The sequence below is a fragment of the Lichenostomus cassidix genome, chromosome 2 (genome assembly GCF_008360975.1).
Source record: "Lichenostomus cassidix isolate B80296 chromosome 2, HeHo_3.0, whole genome shotgun sequence".
Classification (NCBI taxonomy): domain Eukaryota; kingdom Metazoa; phylum Chordata; class Aves; order Passeriformes; family Meliphagidae; genus Lichenostomus; species Lichenostomus cassidix.
The window spans coordinates 34,646,172-34,666,762 of record NC_139482.1 but is presented as its reverse complement, the minus strand read 5'-3'; the positions used below and the strand labels follow the sequence as shown (position 1 = coordinate 34,666,762).

Genomic DNA, 20,591 nt, shown 5'->3' with positions numbered 1-20,591 from the left:
AGTGTGGGTTGCTAGATTTCTGTACCTGAACACAAAAATGCAACAGAATCAGCAGGATCATTTATACCTGCTGAGCTTTTCTGTGGGTATTTAACTTTCTGACACCCACATTTTAAATGTAAATTCTAGCTGTTCTTTCACTAAAAGAAAACATGCAGTAGCAGAAGCCACCAAAATGGAGGCAGTGTAAAATTTAAACTACTCTAAAAGGATTTTCCAGGCGTCCAGAAAGATCACAAGTCAAACACCATAAATACACTGGGACTGGCTTCATAAAATAATTTTGAATTTCATCTTTTGATTTCTAAATTTTTGGGTTTTAAAGTCCCATGATTGCCTCTGCATCAATAAAAAGAAAGGGAAAACTCTTACATTAACAAGAAAATTGGATGCCCTGGCATTGCAATGAAAACATCAAACAACACATGGCTGAAAACATTGCCATGGGAGCTGGTGACACTACCACTGCTTATTCTCTCTATCACAGCAGAGTCCCCAGAATGACAAGGGATACCATGAGTAGTGGCAACTAAACAATCAGCATGTAATAACCTACACACATCACACTTTAGTCTCTCTCTAAGAGCACTAGGCCATTTCCTGTACCCAGTTACCTGTGCAGAAGCTACTGATCATTCTGAAATGCCTTTTAGCATCCACACAAAATTATGGTTAACCCAAGATAGTATAATAAGGTACTAGCATTTCTTGCACTGTCACCTTCCAGATATTCGGAGAAGTCCTATTCAAGTATTGCTATAATTCAGAGTTCTCCTTTAATTAAAAGGCTTAAAGTATAACATTAACTGACAGACGGAATTTAATATGTTGCCACTGCATACACTAGAGATGGGGTACTGATTTTTAAGGGCATTACTCCCTTGTGATTAGAATGGTAAATCCACCTGTTAGTTCTCTGTAGCTAGGCTGCTTCTAGGACCTGGGCTCAATCATTTACAGCTGGTAACTCTACTCTGCAATTTCCGTACTTGTACATGAACAATTATACAGGTGAAAAACAAAGAGAAAGAATGCTCTTTAAATGCTTTCCATTCCATTCAGACACATAGAACACGTGACATTATAAAGAAACCTGCAAAACAGAACTCAACACCTAAATACATTAAAAACAGTGACCTAAGAGTTCTCAAGTGAAGCATTCAAGAAGATTAGCACCTAGAACTATATGCAGTACATGCTCCTGTACCTGTCCAGACGAAACAGACTAATGCCAGCCTAGTATTCATGTTTTCTTTACATCTTCCCCACTTTCCACAGCTCCCACTTACCCTTTCTGTATTTGACTGCCAGAGCAGAAGGCTACCGTAGCAACACTTTGAGATACCACAGCTATGCAATTTTCCAACAGCTGAAAATCAAGTCAAATAAACTACACAAAGACACAGCATTTTTTTTTCTACATGATTGCCTCTCACTTCTTTATGAAAGCAGACTGGTGTGAGATATGATATATTATTAAAACACTATAAATCAGTATCCTTTATTTTGTCTGGAACAAACCACTCCAAAATTTCAGCTGTGCTTTGTCTAGCCCTTAGCACAGTCTGTGTAATAGTCAGTCACCAACACGATTACCAAGCCTACACTTTCTCTCACTCTGGTATGTTGTACCTATCAGCAATAAATATTATGATTTAGTATCTCCTGGCCTAAGGACTCCATGACAAAGTACTAAATATGATCTTACAGCTCAGATAAAATTTTAATAAACACACTCCTAGATTTTGTAATTGGCACCATGCACAATTCTGTTCTTTTGGTATTACACTTACATGTCTAGGGGTCTAAATAAAAACTTGAGAAATTACTTTAATTTTTACAATAAATAATTAGCAAGCATGCCCAAACATTTATGCATATGCAATTTCATATGCGCACATTCGCTCATACTATATTTGGTAAGACCAAATCAAAATACCATAAATCATCATTATCTTCAGCCAAGATGTTTTACATATGTTGTTTGTTCTCTTTCCAAAGAACAGTAGTGCTAAATGTCATAGGAGCAAAACCAACTCCTACACAACTCCAGACGAACATTGTAGCTCTCAGAATTTCTTAGGAAGGCTGAAAGAAACAGCTCAGCAAGGTTTTCACTCTAACTGCATGGAGGAGGGCAAAAACATCCCCCCAAGGAAAACTACCAGATGATGTTTTTCTGAACCTTGGAAATCATTCCTCTGTGTAAATTATGCTTTTATCACAGCATTATATCATGAGGAATTGCTTTTCTGGGTTTTCTATTACAAGGGTAGAAAATAAGATCAGAATAACAAACTTGGTAAACACTGACAGGTTTATCTACAACAGTAATTCTATTTTTTTTTAATTTTAACTATATAAGAATGAGGTAATCATTAAGATTAATCTACATGCCAGTCTAGGATTCATCACTGGTTTAAGTTTCACATTTCTATCACCAAAGTAAGCGTATTACTTTCTCCTTCTGCTATCCTAGTTTTCAATGTGCCATAAGGCAGCAAATAAACACCTGGTGCTACTTTATTAGCTTTAATCATCTGATCCATTGTGATTTTGGGGGTTAATTTCTATGCTAAGACTTTAATTATAACAATCCTAAAGAGAACAGAAGTATTTTCTTAAACTCCACAAACATATGAATCATTAAACAAACATCTCTGAATAAGGCACAACCCAGCAGGGCTGCTACACATCCACACTTCCTTCAATATTAACATTTTAATAGGTGATGACTGATCATAACATTAGAAATTCATATATACAGAGGCTACACAGCAGTAAGCAGCCTTCACTGCATGTGATAAGTGAACAGGGTTTATCAAAGCAAAATTCTCTCTTGATCCTTTTCTTGGGAAATTAAGTAGAGAAAATTTTTAATCAGTCTCAGTGGTGGCACCTACTCCAGAAAATATGATAAACCAAAACTAACCTAGTTGCCTCATATGCAAGAGTGAGGCAACTCACTCTTGCATATGAGGCAAGAATGAGTGAGTGAGTAAAGGCAAGAGTGGTAAAAGGAATAGAGGGGGAATAAAAATAAGTTCTTAATGAGCGGAAAGCTTTAAAAACCTCCAAATCTACCACCCTCTTCCCCAAAAACAACCCTATTAAAAAACCCCACCTTACATGACATGCCCATAAATTACAAGAGCTCTGGAACAAACACCCTAATGCCTCCTTTCTAAGTGGGCTTTGTTAAGATGTAGAGGAAAAGGGAACAAGAAGAGATTTGAATTCTGTAACCCAGTGCCAGAAAGTACATCAGGGCACAGTTTTATCCTGCCTACTCACCCCTCTCATCTCTATGACCCCCAGAAGGCAGGCATTTGAAGACATGCTCAATTAATCTAATTAGCTATATTTACATTTTGACTCAGCCACCTACATCTGCTATGACAGATACCCTGCCATTCCCTCCTGAGAAATCCACTTCTTTTTCTTATAAGTTTTCCCTACCAGCCAGTAGCTTTTTTGGCTGTTGGGCACAGGTGGCTCCTAGCATGTTTTAAATGCTATCTCCAAATCACTTTATATTGTCTTGTAACAACTTTTGTGAGCAGAATTCAGTACAAGTACTTACAGAATATCAGCATGTCCAAAAGTCTTAGAAAAGAGTAAGAGCAAGGCCAAAAATCTTAGAAAATACTAGGAAAGAACTTTTCTTCTGCCTTAAGAAGGAGTTAACAGGACAAAAAAGCTAAGTGCCAATTGTGCTTAGAATTTCCATGAAGTAAGGACAGAAAAATTATCTGGGATCATGGCTTACAATATGTATAAAGAAAATGTGCAGAGAAAAAGATAATGTGGTGACTACTTCTGCTAAAACTTTCTTGATAATGAAAGCAAATTATCAATAACTTATGGATATCAAAACTATCCATAACTAGAAAAGCAAGACAAGTCTATGATAGACCTGCAACAGCATCATGAAAGAGGACAGGATTCTAAAACCTCCACCTATACACAGATATTTTTCTTTTAACATAAATCAAGTAAGTTATGCCAGTGGCTCACCTGAGTATCAATAGCAAAATTAAAACCTAATTTTTAATTGCTAACATGCAGATGTTACTTTGGTTTAATTATACCAATATTGTAAAAATCACAGTACTGTTTACTCTGGAATTTTTCCAGCAGTTGGCCAAATAATTCTTATTTGCTTTGAAGGTTTTCCTTAAAGATACATGCCTGTTAAAATTTTTCCTTCTTCCATCCCCCAACTGTCGATTTAGCAGCTGCAACAACAGCTGGGAGGTTTAGCAACTGTAAAAGACAGATGCCAATTTCTAGAAAAGAGCTTTCTAGTAAAAGAAAATAGGGTCTGTAGCAAGTTCTTGCTGTCTCCCCAAACACAAGATTTTACTCTAACTTGGCATCAGCTGGAGAGCTGACTCTTACTCTGTGCTTCTGCTGAACTCACCAGGCAGAGTTCTGATCTTGTCTCTCATTCAGTTTTGACAGGGAAAAGTAATTTTGCTGTTGCAGAAAAAACAATGTTCTGCTGTGCTCTTTTGCTAATCATTTGTGTTGATTCATATGCTCTTTTTAGCATCAACACTTATTAAACGGAAGGTCTTAATATCAGACGTTAATTAGAAACACATCTCGTACGTATCATGTCACCAAGATAAAGCTGACTATAAATTCTGCAAATCTTATACACAGATCACCGCCTTTGAAAGAGAATGATCCAACTACAATATGAAAATAAGCCTTCTTCTATCAAACCCCTATTGTGGTAGTGGCTTTAGTCATCAGAGAAGGGAAGGGGAAACCAAAAACCCTAAACCAGTTCATAATGATCCTCAGGGGTCCTTTTAGTGTTCTCAAGTAATTTACAATTGGCATATGTTAGAGGAATCTAAAAATGTCTCTAGACACTTTACTGATCTAAATTTATTAGCATAAGAACATTTGTAGCTTCTGTTGACTTTAATTGCAGTTGTGAGCATTAAGCTGCTCACAATATGCAGCCCACTTATTTCAGCATCTAACTATAGGTTGTGTACCAGCCCAGAAGAATTGCTAATTGAAAACACTGCTCGTGGTGCCAAAGTTGAAACTGAATGCTAAAAAGACTCAAACACTGCTTATTTCATTTGCTGTATTTATCCTTCTCCCCTTCACCTCCACAACTCATGGGGAGTTTTACAAAATTGTTCACCCGGCAAAGTAGCAGAGAGAAACTTGTAAGGAAACCTTCTGGAAAAAAAGGTAGCAGATGAGCATTATGAACACTACCAAACAAAATCAACTGATCTTCCCGGGAACAAAACAGGCAGAGATGTCAGGGAATGCAAAAGAGAAATGTAGTTCTTTTAAAAAAAAAAATTGAAGTATGTTTGAAGTACCATATAATGTTTTGCTACAGAGACTAACACTCTTAAAATAAGTACAGCAGTAACAGAAGAGCATAAGAAAAGAAGTCAGGAGAGACTTTATGACTTGAACACAACCGTGCTGGGTTCCACTATTTAAAAAAAAAATCCTAAGAATTTCAATGCAGAAACAGGTTATGACCAGTTGAGCACATAATACAAGGAATTACTTAAACAGGTTTCACCATAGTTACAACCTATTGATTGTGAAGGTATGAAAGTGTAATACCCTGGAAGTCCACCCAGAGCATCCTTCACTTATTGCAAGCATGCTGGCAAGGCACATGTTCTGCTTCATGACACACACAATAATGATCTGTTACAAGCTGTAATTGTTCCTGCACATGTACAAAAGAATATTGTGCTGTATCCCCAGGAAGACGGCATGTGCCAGAAAGGGCAAAATCTACAGCTGAACACTGTGAGTCTTAACAGGAGCTGTAAGAAAAAGGATGAAGAAATTAATACTTACCATCTGCACATTACCAATACAAAAATGAATTCCCTGTGGCTGGAGAAGTATTCACGAATGCTAAATTCTCACCATATGCAGTCTAATGATCTCAAAACCTTTTGATCCTGCACTCCTAGCAGTAACAAAATTTTTGAGCATGCACCCCAATATATACAGGTTTATCTCTTTATAAATTATACACATGTAAACCAGAAATTGTAGTATTTTCATCCCACACCCCAATGGATCATCTCACACACCCTACTTTGGAGACCACTGCTGTAATTAACAGAACAAATGCCAGGAAAACAAGCAACTGCCCCAGATATTTGCTATGAATATACATGCCAAAATCCTGCGGGCTCCGAGCTGGCTACTAGAGCTAAGCTTTTGAGCACATTAATGAAAAGTCAGTCTTACCAGTGGTGGTGGTGGAGGTGGCCCTCCAGAAGGTGGTGGTGGAGGAGGCCCTCCCGAAGGTGGTGGAGGTGGTGGAGGAGGAGGAGGTGGCGGCGGTGGCAGCACAGGCATCCGCTCGGATTTCTAGCTTCACGCAGCTGTGAAAAATAGAGCCAAAGTCTATGTCCTTGAGGAGAAGGAAGGGAGGAGAAAGAAAAGTGGAAGAATAAAAAGAAAAAACAGAGAGGAATGTGTTTATTCACTGCAAGCTGAAGATTGGCCAAATATCTAGCTCTCAGCAGACTGAAGACTTTTATACTGCACTGCTTCCAAAACTACAGCATGAACAGCCTCCTTACAGTTATGATGACAACATACATCTAAAGACCAAGCTCACGGATCTGGACCGGTGCCACGGTACCAAATGCATCGATGCTAGCCTGTCCAACTATTACATCTTGCCTTAACCTAGCCCATAGCCCTGAAATGCAATTCTGCAGAGAACAAATCACAGTTGACCACATGTAGACACTCCTGCTGGGACAAAAACTCTGTTGACTCTAAGCCAGAGGTTTGCTGCTCTAAAGATAGGGTAAGGGACTTTTTAAGGTTCAGTGGACTTACTCAGTGTTTAAAGAAAAAAAAGAGGAAAAAACCTCCTCAGGATTGAGTAATAACAAAATACAAACTAAAGCTTCTATTACAAAATGGTATCATATCAAGGACCAGACATCCCAAGTGTTAAAGTCATGTGTTTCTCCTGCCATTTTTAAATGTTAATTTTCACAATTCTTTAGTAAGACACTGAAAAAAGTCACACATCTTCCAACAAAAGCTATATGCTTTTTAAAAAAAAATGTTTTGCAGAATAACAGTGCATCACTCACCGACTTTTATACCTAACCCAGCCCTCAGCATGGCTACATTCCCTTTCAGTCATCATTAAAGAAACCCCTGTATTTTATTAGTAAAGTTGCAAATGAAAGTACTAGGAAGTGCCAAAGAGAGCCCTCTGCAAGCCATACTTGAAATCGTCTTTTGATAGTGACACTTGGATAAATGCTCTGAAAACATCTCATTTTACATCTGGTTCTTCATCCATCATGTCATGACTTTCTTCTGAGACTCCACAATGTCATTTGAAACAATGTCAAAAGCCCTACAATAACACAAAATATGTCATATGCTTTATCTTTTCTTTCTGCAAGGCTTTATCTTAACAAGAAATTACATTGGCTTCTCACATTTACTCTTTATACATCTCTCCAGATGTAGATTTGTCTTCCTGTCTCCTGCAAGGTCTTAAAAACACGTTTCGCATTTTGATATTTTACTGGAAATTGACGTTAAGTTGAAAAGACCACAATTCCCAGACCCTATTCCCCTTGTTTCTCCCTTCATTTATAAAAGCAGGCACTTCATGCTTTTCCAGAATCATCTGTGTAAGGAGAAGGCACAACAGTTAAATCTGGAAAGTTCAGGAGAGAAGACAACATAGAAAGGAGGCAAGTTACAGTCTTGAGGAGAATACTTGGCTGTTCTGCTAGAGGGTTAGTTTGGAAGAGACACTGAAATTAAAATGTACATGGAGACTTGTTCACTTCCTACCTAGTGTATGAATAGGATCCATAATATCTGGGTATTTTTCTTCTTCTCTATCTTCCAAAATACTTAATGGGAGATCAGTCAAAAATTAAACATGCAGAGCCTCTGAAACACTGACTTTCTCTCTTGAGAGACTGCTATGCAAAGGACTGAAATATCAAAGCACCCTGTTCTGTAACAGAATCAGTTACAATCATTTTAATAATCCCTTAATGAAGGTTTCCAAGAAAGCTGGCATCACAGTATCTCCACCACTCCATCCTCATTGTTGCCCTGTTCAAAAATCCATTATCAGAAGATATGCTTTTTCCTCAATTAAGCCATTCAAAAACATGGACATAAGGAGAATGAGTCTTCCCAGCTAATAATATGTTTCAGGTTAGTATCTTCATACCCTGCAATACAGGCCTTTTGTCTTCCTTAAGGAATTAGAATGGGAAATATGCTCTTAGTCAAATTAGAAAAAAAAAAAATACAACCCACGTTTCTGTGGCAGACCACATGAATGGCAGCAGGAGGTAGAGCACACTGGAGGCAAGCAGCAGTGGGAGAAAGGAAATGGGAATCAGCTCTTGCTATTTAGAAGTCACAATCTGAAATGCCATCAGATGACTTTTCTATCTGCCTCTCCACTAGTCCCTGCTCCAGCACCTGTTCCTCCAAATGATGCAGCCTAAATTCAAGGACTAGAAACTATGTGACAATCAACAGCCCTAAATTCAGTGCAGAGGAAGTTTTCAGCATGCACCCCACTCCCATATCTTCCTGTCCAGTGGCATCAGGGAAAAATGTATTTTGGGGGGGCTATAAGATGCAGCCCTCAAACAAAATACTGGAGACACAATATAGCTTTTCTCCCATGCTGTTTCAAACCGTCTACAAATCTTTGAGAAAATCCTGCTTATGTGCCCTCTTTTGTCTCTTACCACAAATTCAGAGGCTGGATGTCCTGACCTTGGCATGCTTTTGTGTACACATTAAAATTCATGCTTTTTTATACCAGCACAGTTAGGGGGTATCTTACACAATAAAGAACCATTTTCCACATAGGGGCTCTATTTGTTCAAGTGGGCTTCGAAAGGAGTGCTGCCATCTCACAAGTAGACGCTGTATGTTGATAAAGGCAGGCATCTTCAAGCTAACTTATAATAAAAAACATTTCATGCTTAACAATTAGTAATAACTGCATGATCTACACTTCAAAAAATGTGGGATTGGCTACGAGAACTTTTTTGTATTACTGCAGCTGTCTCATGTGATCTCTATTGAAAGGAAATTATGGAGAAGGCTGCAACACTTCCAATACATCAACACTCATTACTTGGAGGCCTCTGTTCCTTGGTTAAAGGCTGTATTTCATTTGCCTCTCCCCTCATTATGTTGTTGGCTAAAGCATGATCAGCAATTTCACACTATAGCTTCAGAACATGCCAAGGTTATGGATTTGCACATAATAATCTAAATAAATTCTGAAATAAAACCTAAAAAACGAGTATCATATTGATCAGTTCTAGTGTCTGGTAAGCACCAGACAAGAGGGAAATGCCACAAAGGATCCTTAGGGCACATGTGCCCTTTCTCCACTCCTCTAAATATACATATTTATAATTGGAAGAGAGGGGTCTGAACTACCCCTGAGGGACAGAAATAAAAATATACAGTTCAAAAATCTGGCAATAGGTGGAGGGGAGAAGCCTATGTGTTTAACCTCAGTTTCCTAAGGCAAGAAGCAATGTAAATCTTACCTTGACTCAAATATCACAGAACAGAATCAAGCAGAACAATAGTAGAATTTATTGCAAAAAACAGACGAAAATCCCAAACCCTGCCTTTTCTAGTCCACCTCCCTACCAAAGCAAGGTTGTACATTTTTTTTTAGTACTCTCTGAAGTCTAATTTTAGATGTCCCAAATAATGTGTCTTTTATTATTTCCCTTGGGAAGCTCTTTCCCAGTCAAATAATTCTTTTAGTTCAGATTGCTTGACACACAGCCTAATTTCTCCTTCTCTTACTTTGATCCCATTTGCACACCACTGCAGATGAGTCTACCTTGTTCCAAACAAAATAGTTTCTCCTAATGCTCAGCATCAGCTTTGTGGAATATAAGATCTATAATTCAAAAGTACATTTACAAGGACTCATCATATTTTTTGAGTTGTTTTATTTCTCACAAGTCAGTGAACTATTCATCAGTCAGAGAACATTTTTACTTTTCTCTGATCTCAAAACAATTGTTCTTCTTTTGTTCTGTTGGTAAGGATAATTCTAAACCTGGTAATTTCAGGTGTCACAGATTGTTCCCCTGGGTGTTCTCACCATGCATGCTTCAATAGCAGCTGGGTTTAGGAACCAGATTGCAGTCATCAATTAAGAACTCAAGTTCCAAATTTCTGAAGGCCCAAATAAAGTCTTCACCCACACCCTAATTCTGAAGTGTCAGACATGAGAGAGGAGGTGCAGATCTTTCTTCTTCATGGACTCCTCTCTCAATCCTGTGCTGGATTTGCCTGTGGGAAACTCAAAACCTCTGCCTAAGCTTTTCTGTAGCTTTGGTCTTACTTTGCCCAGCTACCAGACATGCAAAAACTCTGATCCAAGTGCTTTCAAAAAGGTCACCTCCTGAAGTGTCACTGCCACAGCCACGCTAAAAGTGTGCTGGGAGCAGAGAGCCACACTAAGAAATAGCAGATTTTGGACAGCAGCCCACACATCTCCTGCCACTCTGACACTCAGCAGAACCATCACAGGTGAGCCTGCAAAAACTGTTCCCAAATACCTTCACCCATCAAGGAAACGCAAAGCATGAAACAGCTGTACCTTCAATTTAATACAATGTCTAGAAGGGGAAAAGACAGATGGAAAAAAAATCACAATTATTTAAATGTGCATAATATGCATTTATGCACTAAAACAGCTCTTAGCTAGGGGTATTTTTTAAATGGCCAGTGTCCTTAGGTATTTAGGTGATATAGTCATTAACATGAAACAACACAACTGGAATTGAAAATCTGACCCTTATAGGCATATTGGAAAAAGTTCTGCAAAATAACAGATTCATTATTACTGGATTTGCAATCACTGCAGCTACACACTCTGAAATAGGTAATTCAGCTTTCAAGAAATGTAGAGGTTTTCTTTCTTGAAAGGAAAGGCTGAGGTAGATATTTCAAAAGTGCGCAGGAAATCTTATCTATGATATTGGTCTTACTTTCTTGATTAAAAAGTGAAGAAAAAAAGTAGATCACAAACCGGTTTTATCTTTTAATCAACTTTTATATAATCAAATATGATTTCCTCTTTAACTGTACTGTACTGACTTACAGCTTTTAAGTCCTTATATTTCAACAGAAAACTCAAATAATTCCAAAATTACATGTGACAAAATAGCATCAATAAGCACCTGCTCAACTTTCATGATCTCAAAAGTACACAATATAATTATGTCCCCATTTGCCCCTGTGAAAGATCACTGAAGAGCAGCTGAAATCACTAGTATGAGCACTCCACAGATCTTTTAAAGACAGTACAGTACATGTAGATACAGGGAACCTTAAAAACAGAGAACAGTAGATGTGTGTTACACAGATCAACTTTCCTGCTGTCACTCAACTGGAAAAGACTTGGAAAAAGCTTCTGCTTGGAATGAGGTGGTCTAGATTCTAATTTTAAGAGAATCAAACTATTTGATTTTTAAGGATTGGATGGTACGTTTTTAGAGTGTGAATGACTTTTTGTGTTTAGAGAACAGATCAAGAAGAATCAAGATAGAGTCTCTGAAAATCCTGTCCCTTTTTTGCCCTGCAAAGATAGACACATTTACAAAAGAGTTGATAGTCTCTCTTGCATTTGAGACATTTAAGAACTGTGCAGAAGTATCAGGCCAAACTGTTCAAACCTTGATTTACAGAAGAAAAGCAAATACCCATATACATACCCATCTTACTACATGTATATTAAGGCTTTCACATGTATATTCCTATGGCTGACTAAGAAAACTCCAGCCTTTCACCAACTCCTAACAGTTTTACACCTGAATTTTGTACAACTCGAGAGAAATTTCTGTTCTCAGTCACCATTTACATCACTGCAACTAAAGTCAGAATCTGGCTTTTTCAATTCCATTGGAATATGCAAATCTTTAATGAAGGGCTCTTTCTCCATTAAATACCTGATGAAACACTTCTAAGCAGCATTTGTCTACACAGGGTCTGTAGGACTGTCTCATAGCATGTAACAGTATCCTGAATTTAAGCCAAGGACCGTAAGTTCTCCTCAGCTTGGACTATTTCCACCAGGCTTAATGCACTTAAGGGCTGCATCCCCATGCTGAAAAAAAACCCAGCATGACTCTCATTCTGTCAGAAGCCTGATAAAATTGCCACAAACGGTCCAGGGCTAACCCTACAGAGACTACAGGAATTTGAAAACGCCTTGCTTCCAATGTGTGCTGTGGGCAGATCTCTGCTGGGTTCCCTATGGTCCCGAGGCCAGAAATTACAGTGCTATGCCTTGACAAACCTCCCTTCAGAGGCAAAGCTGCACAGATGACTTCACATCCCTACATATGACTATTTCAGGGTGTAGCTTCCTCTGCTCCATGGGGAACTGCCATAGAAGACTGACTGTAAGGGAGCAGAATAAGAGAATTCTTCATCATCTTTTAAATAAGGAGTAAGGGAAAAGAACAACACATAAAAGAAGAAATACGTTGTGCCTATTGTAGTGTTAACCTGAAGTTAGAGAGTCCAAAGACAAATGAGGTAAATTAGAAGTAATTAGGACTTGCACAAAGACATAACTTTTCAAAGGAAACCGTTTATACAAAGGGTTTCCTTGAAATTAATACTGCATCATCCACACAAAGACAGACATGGCTTGTTTCACTGCCAGATATACAAACAATGGTGAATTTGATACACAGACATTAGCAAAGTTAATCATTGGCCTAAGCTAAAGAAAGTGCAGCTCAATAGAAGTTCAAGGTCACTGCCACATTCTGAAGACAACTGTTTACTCTTATGCTCCTCAAGAGTATCAGTATGAGCAGTGCTTGATCTCTCCCTGTAGTGGTAATTTGATGATTCAGGTTAACATTTGCAAGTTTTGCAGCCGCTGCTAAGAAGCTAATTGTATGTTTTCACATAATTAATAATAATATATTCCTTTATAGTTATTCATGTATCTATTTACCATAATTTGTATAATAGAGTTATTTGAAAAGTATACCTGCATACAGAACGGCTTCCACCAAAAAAATTCCGAACATTGTTTAACCAATTCCCTCAACAGAAGAAAATTTTGCTTTCCAATTAAGTAGCTAGCAACAAAATGGAAAATGCAAACAAGACAGCATTTAGCATCTTGCTCTTCTATATTTGCTACAGACAACTCAAACCCTGTTTAAAAATGCCAGTCAAGTGAAAAGAACTTACAAACGTGGGTATTGGAAGACTAGCGAACTTTAAAAATCCAGTTCTTAAATAATTCTGAAATTTCCATTTTCAACCACATGATATTTTACCAGAGGTCCTATTTTCACAGCTTTACATCTTGAAAAGATAAATTTATAGAAACCTCTCTGCATGCCAAGTCAGGCTGATAGCTACCATAGCTGATAGCTCAAGAAACAGTCTAATAGTGGCCATGCAAGAAAAACAAATTTTGCAATTCAACATGCACCATTCTTTCCTACAATACAGTATGAGGCCCCAGCATGGGCTGTGGTCACTGTATGTGATAAGGAGAATTGTCTTTCACAGGGGGTGTAAAACACAATGATCTGGTCACCTGCAGGAATAAGTTGCCAGGGAAATCCTCATCTCAAAAAAGGAATGGGAAGCATTGATTTTGGTTTTCAGTGAAGTTGTGATTATTTAATTTCCATTTCAAATCAACTTCCAGTGGTAAAAACGTTAGCCCTAATGGGCTAACAAATTAAACTATAACTTCTGAACATGCTTATTCACTCTCACTTTCATGACTTTTTCTGTCAATCCTGTTGAAGCTGCTGTCCCACTTCAATGACATAATTGACAGCTTCATCTTAGATGTTTTTTACACCAGGGTAAAGTTCCATACACACAAGTACATAACTATAAACCCCTATGTTATTAAGGAAGCCTTGCTATGCTACCATAATATTGCATTTTTGCTATTTTAACAAATCCATTGTTCTGAAAAAATAATACACGTGTTCTTATTGCTCCTTAAGTGTCAAAGCTGATATCAAACGTCCTATGTGCATAAAGGTGTAAATCTGCTTTCTTGTACAGAAAATTGTTAGCTGTTTTTAAAGGCAGTGCACAAAGTATCTAGCTCCAAACTTAAAGCCATTTACTCAGGACAGTGATTTTACTTTGTACAAGGAACAACAAATTGCAGTCATTTGCAATTGCAACAACAACAAAAAAATCCCTGACAAAAGATGTTTTGATTTGTAGGCCTAGTTCTGACTTGCTAATAAAACAAAATTCTCAGAAAAAACCAGTATGAGTTTATTAAATTGAAGTTTCAGCCCTTCGACTTATTAAAGGACTTCATTTGTAATTCCTTGGGAAGGTCATTATATTTAGAGAGGAAATTGTGATTGATGCCTACCCGTACATGTCATAAGCAATGAGCATCATGAATTCAAAAATCCTCAACTAACTTTGGTGCCTGATGAAGAAGGAAAATGATTCTAGGGATTAAAAGTCAATAGAAGATTTTTTTTTTTGCATTTGTATCCATCATAGCCACAGAGGAAAAAAGTCGGTTTTTTTGAACAGCTGCCAGGTATACTTTCAGTGCAACCAATATCTGCTACCATCACAACAAGCAGGGTGAAGATGAGGACTCACTTGTTTCCATGAATTCTGGTGTCAAGTTTTATGCTGGTTTTTTACTCCAGCTTTCACATTAACCAGTCCAGATCTGGTCCTTCCTCTTTCTGTATTTCACTCTGTGAATATTTTTCCCCTCTTCTAGTGGTTTACCTTTCTCTCCACTCCCACATTACACTTTTTTTGCCGTTGTCACCATTCACTGCACCTGTTGCCTGCTGTTGCTGCAAGGCAAAGCAAGAAGAGGCATTTCATTTAAAAGGTAGAGTTGTCTGCCCTGGGAAAAGAAACACTGCACATGGTGCAGAAGTAGGTAACTCTGCCTTTGCAGCTCCTGGTACAGCTTGTTCAGCACAAGCCCAAGTACCCCCACATGGGACTGCTGCATTTATCCTACTGCTAAGTCAACATAAACTCATGATCACTTGATCCAAGAATATTTTGTACAATCCTCTTTTGCATAATTTCCTTGCTACTTAGTCATTTAAAGGCTAAAAAAGGTTTTAATTCTGCATTAAATGCCCTGTTAGGCCTCCCATCTATCACTCACACAGTACATTACAGAGATAGTCTCCACCTCCTCTGCCAATTTACTAATCTAGGGACTAATACATCTCTTACTTTTTAATGCCAAATTTTCCTTTCTTTACAGTAGAACCAGGATCAGTTCTTTAGGGTCTATCTCTGAAAATACTCAAGGAAACACAATCTGCAGCAACAGAAGAAACATCACTAATGTGTGTTAAGATGTTCACACTCACACAACTGACCAATCAAAGCCACTTTCTGTCCAAATCCTAGGCAGAATTTGACAGATATTTTTGCAGTGATTTACATATCCCCAAGAGAAGCAAACATTCCCTCTGAAAATAAGTTGCTAAAACCTCAGTCTGTTTTCCTGGTATGTAAGCCTGGCTTGCCTTTTCTGCGCCTGATGGTTTTCTTGATGTGTCTACTCAACTAACACACCAGATCTATGGATTTTGAACAGATATAGTGTTATTTATTTTCTTCTCTAGCATATAGAAAAAGTGTAACTGACTTGGCCAACAGCCATAAACCTGTCAGAATGGTTTTACACACATCAGTAGTGCTGGTGCATACACATTTTTCTCTTCACAAAACTATGCCAGTTCGGAAAACAATAACGTAATAGCTTTAAAACAATAGGGTACAAAAGAAGAACAAAAAAACCCAAGACCTCTTTTGTGATCCAGTACCATATTCTGTTCTCCTCTTTTTTCCTTTTTTTGTTACTTATAATGAAAAGAGGAAAACATGATATAGTAACTAGAAAAAGTTAAATGGTACAGCAGTCATTTACAGACCTGTGTACAGCTCGTGAAAGAGACCAACACAAAGGGGTTACTATCTCTAAACCTATTCATTCACTTTGTTCATTTTACCCCCTCTTATGAATGAAGCAGAAGCACTGCAATTCCTAGCCAACACTTCCATTTATCAAGGCAGGCAGTGCAGTTGTCACCAGTCTAAATGAAGGACATAGAATATCCATTACACAGAAGCTGCAGAGCAGACACAGTTTGTTTAGTTTTCTTAGACACTTGTAAGAGCAGGGTCAAGACTGAGCAAGTGCTTTCAGGCTGAATTTTCTACTGTTATGCTTAGTGAACTTAATCTTGTAGGGACTTTTGGCCCAGTTTTCCTCCACTTTTCACTTTTGCATTTATACTGTAGCTATAGCATAGCTGCTATGTTGCTCTGCTCTGCCTGGACTGGCTGCAGAGTGACACTATTTGCACCACAGAGGGTTATATATCTATTAGTAACAATGGTGAAAGATGACACAGGGTCAATGCAAAGAAGAATTAGGCTCTCCATGCATGATCTTATTTGAGAGAGAGATATTTCTGGCAGTGAAATCCATTTCAGCTGTTGTTTCAATTACTGTGGCATGAAAACAAGCTTTTCGCACCTTATGAAAATCCTTTAGCTGTTTCACAAACCTGCAAAGCAATCAAAAGGCAGCTTTACAGCTGTCATGTATGTGATACTGAACAAGTCCACTTCATGATACTCAGAAGTCAAATCAGGGTGGGCAGATTAAAAAAAAAATACAATTTTATTTAAAAATACAATTTCTTTCTTTCCAATCTGGAAGCCCCCAAGGACATTTTTTCTGTTTGCAAATATAACACTCTTTATATCTCTGTTCATCCTGTCTATGAAGACACCAGACAACCCTGATGCAGAATGACCACAGATAAAAAATCAACTGTGAAGTACCATTAAGGTTTTGCTACTATAAGCCCGTTCTCAGAAAGCTTCAGTCTTTCAAAGACAGTAATTACTTTGTGTAAGAACACAGACTAATTGAGGAAGATCTAGAAGAACAGTGTTAAAGGCATTCCAGAAAGCTGCATCTCAAAACTGCACAGCAGCCATGGGTAACTCAGTGTAATGTGAGTACTAAAGACTTGTAGATAAAAGACTTTACTGGATATCATACTAGATTATTATGTTTATTTATATACTAATTTCACATACACTCTGAAGAGGATAGGAATCTTTACTCTGACACAGCACAGCCTAGTATCATTTCCCCAGAGCTTCAACTTTTCATCTGTGATCTCATTTATTAGAACTCAAATGAACTGCATAAAATACCCACAAAATAATGCAGTAGATGCTCACACACAGAGAGGATCAGTAACTTACAGAAGTAAAGGGCAAGAAAACTGAGCTGAGCCTGTCCAGTTTCACCTACTTTGCATGACTGAACAGAACTTGTCCCAGTCAGAGGGCACAGAGAAGAAAAGCTTCCACAAAAGCAAATGCTTCTGAAAAAGTAATGTAATGCTTATAGGCGAGTTTTGACTAACAAACAGGAGATTTGATGTCAGTCTTTTCACTGATTTGCTTTTCTTTGAAGCTAAAATACTTTTAACTATTAATATCAAACTATTAATACTCTATATACGTTAACAATTATTTTAGATATAAAACAGTAAATTGTGTTATTCTACTTTAGAGATCCTAACATCTATCTCTTCAAATGTGCAAATAATTTTCTATTTGTTATGACTAAGATATTATTTTCTGTTCAAGGACTTCTTTTCAGAGGACAGTGAGTTTCCCAAAATACTGACCTCACCAAACAACAAAATTACTAATTAAAAAGATCATCTATAAGGATCCTGTTAAGACATTCAACGAACACTGCTGACTTTTATGGTGTGATTGCTGAGATGTGACACTGCTATGTTTTGATTTACTGTTAAAAAGCAACTATTTACTTTCTGCAAATTCAGATTTAGTAGTCACTGTGTACAGAGTCCAAACCTTGACTATATATTCCCTTCCTGCTGTAACAGAAATTGAAATGTTACAGGATCTTTATTTATATTTCCTCTTGTAGGTGCGGAAGGAGTGAGAGAAAGGAAGAGGAAGTTTCTTTGTATTATACTACAGGATTTGATAAATGCAGTCATATGTTGCCCTTTCCACTGCAGTACAATAACAGAATCTGAATTTCAAGTGCATCTCAATCATTTTCAGGCATAGATCCAAACCAGCAATAACTTGAGCACTGCAGCTAATGAATCAAGCATTGCATCTGCCCCTAAGCAACCAAAGTCTGTCGGCAAAGCTGATCAAATTATGTATACACCCCTGTCTTTGGAGAACATATATCCTTGATTTAAAAAGACAAAAAAAGTTTCATACTTAAATTGCCAGCCCCATTCCCTAACCTGCATCTTGTACAGGAAAAACATCAACTCCCACAGAATTCTTTCCTGTTATGAATCTAACCCAGATTTTGTCATCGTCATCTACAGCAAAACAGCCAAAGCAGTCTATCAGTAAAAAAATACACTTACACAATCTGCTTTAAGGGTCCCACACTGAGCTTCTCATATGTTATCTTGCACATGGAAGCAGGTACCTGACAGCAAAGCAGACTCAACCTTTCCGCTGCACGCAGGGCAATGTCCCGTGCGAGCCGTGGGTGGCAGCAGCGCCTGCACCGCCTGCGCATTCCAGGCGGGACACTGTTTTGGGTCACAGGTTCACAGCCAAAGGGAACCATCCCCACGCACACATACCTAACAAGTGTCCCAGCGCCGACTGCCACCACGGAATGGAGTTGCATTCATTTCCTTGATGACCTGCCCTGTGGCTTGTTTTTCAGTACAAAGCATGCGAACTGAAGGTGTTATCATTGATTATACAAACACACTTTGTAAGATAAACAGGAACTTGTGCTGGATATACAGATGGAGAAACTGAAAACACTGATTGTATCAGGAAGCAGTTCAACGACTTGATTCATGCAGCGTGCACGGTAACAGGTATCACTGCTATCGCAATTTCAGCAATATGTCACTGTCTGAATCAGCAGGAGCACTTGCAGACTTTAACCCATAAATCCAGGCTGCCCCAAGACCGTTCTGTGTGGAAATCATCAGCCTTTTCCTTACATCAATTTTTTCTCTCCTAAATCAGACTTATTTTGCTATCTTTCAGAAATCTCGCTCAATAATATTCCGATTTCAGAACCAAGGAAAACAAAGGCATGCTGACCGCCTGTGTCCTCCCTATTCTCAAACTCGTGAATTCCTTGAGCGACACAAGCCCACCCCCCTCCACACTCGGGAGATCCGGGCTGTCACATAACCCACCATCTCCACGCCTTGGCAAACTCCGAGCATATCTAAAGAGAAATAAAAAACCTGCTTGCCACCCTTCACTAACACATTCCCTGTCGCTCTGCATTAGCACCAATAGGCTGACGCGAAAGTCGCTAGATTTTAGTGTCAATTTTATCCATGCTAATTATTAGTAAACCCTTAAGAGGTTCTTTCCAACATTTCTCCAGCATTCGCCCTCCAATATCTACATAAGTATTTAATACACAGTAGCATTTACAACCACTCAGCCCCGTTTTCTCAGCTGACCTATTCCAGCACATCTCCTTCAAGGACGAGAACTAGGCAAAAAAAAGTTCTTGCCATCCACCGCCGCTTGAAAACAACCCGCGTTCCTCTGCTCGGCAAAACAGGAGCAGCACCGCGCACAGCCCGTGCCTGACCCGCAGCCACGCTTCCTCCTCCTCCGCCGGGAGTACCCCATCCCATGGGCGCGGGTGTCCCTGCCAGCCGTGCCCTCGCTGCCCGGGGCCGGGCCGGGCCGCACCGCCAACTTTGGCCGCCGAGTCGTCTCGGCCCCGCGGCGCGGGGAGCTCCGGCCCCGGACCGAGGGGAGGCGGCGGCCCCCACGGGCCCTCCCGGCTGACCGAGGCTGTGAGGGGCTCCGGGGGCACCGGGGACCCGCCAGCCCCGCCGCCGCGCCCCTCCGCGCCCACCTGCTCGGCGCCGGTGCCGGTGCGGTTCGGGCCGGGGCGGCTCCTCCCGGGCAGAGGGCTCCAGGTACGGCGGCCGCCCGTCTCCCCTGGCGGGGGGCGGGGGAAGGAGCGCAGGGATCTTAAGTTCCTGAGGGGAAAAAGCCCGCCCCGGTCTTCACGAGGGAATACAAATAATGTATATTTTTTAAAGTAGCGATTTCACACACATACACACCCCCTGCCCACGCGCGGGCCCCGCTCTGCATCCCCACCCCTGGGAGCGCGGCGGCTGCGGTGCGAGGGTGAAGTCCAGCTGCAGCCTGGCGCACCGTGCCTCCCACATGCTGGTGCCTTGGCACAGCCTAAGCTATTTTTAAAAGCCCACGTGGATGCCACAACGCTGCCCCATGGCACGGAAAATAAGATGGCAGCACCCTGTCCCCCTGCCCAAACACTTCTGCCCAGCAGTGCAGTGAGGGCCTCGTGCTTGGAGCCAGCTGCATACCCCTGTTTCTTGTAACCCTGAGTGCCCACTAAAAGCACCTGGGGGGAAAAAAAAAATCTTGTTTTCTTCTCGATTTACTCCAAGGCTGCTTGCAGAGGGGAACGTTAAGGTCTTGCTCTA

General features: G+C 39.6%; 1 protein-coding gene across 4 annotated transcripts in view; it reads right to left on the bottom strand.

Annotated features, from left to right (window-relative positions):
• Positions 1 to 20,258, bottom strand: part of WIPF3 (WAS/WASL interacting protein family member 3) — a 37,463-nt gene extending 17,205 nt beyond the window's left edge. Inside the window, exons 1-2 of one of the 4 annotated variants that reach the window (XM_085051019.1) lie at positions 19,988 to 20,258; positions 6,256 to 6,421 (exon numbers count right to left, since the gene is read on the bottom strand). In XM_085051019.1, the coding sequence (XP_084907145.1) occupies positions 6,256 to 6,366 (111 nt within the window). In that variant the 5' untranslated portion in view covers positions 6,367 to 6,421; positions 19,988 to 20,258. Of the gene's footprint in view, positions 1 to 6,255; positions 6,422 to 18,503; positions 19,543 to 19,580; positions 19,885 to 19,987 lie in introns of those variants that run through there. The other 3 variants (XM_085051016.1, XM_085051018.1, XM_085051017.1) reach the window with 3 other exon arrangements.
• Between the last annotated feature and the right edge of the window lie 333 nt (positions 20,259 to 20,591).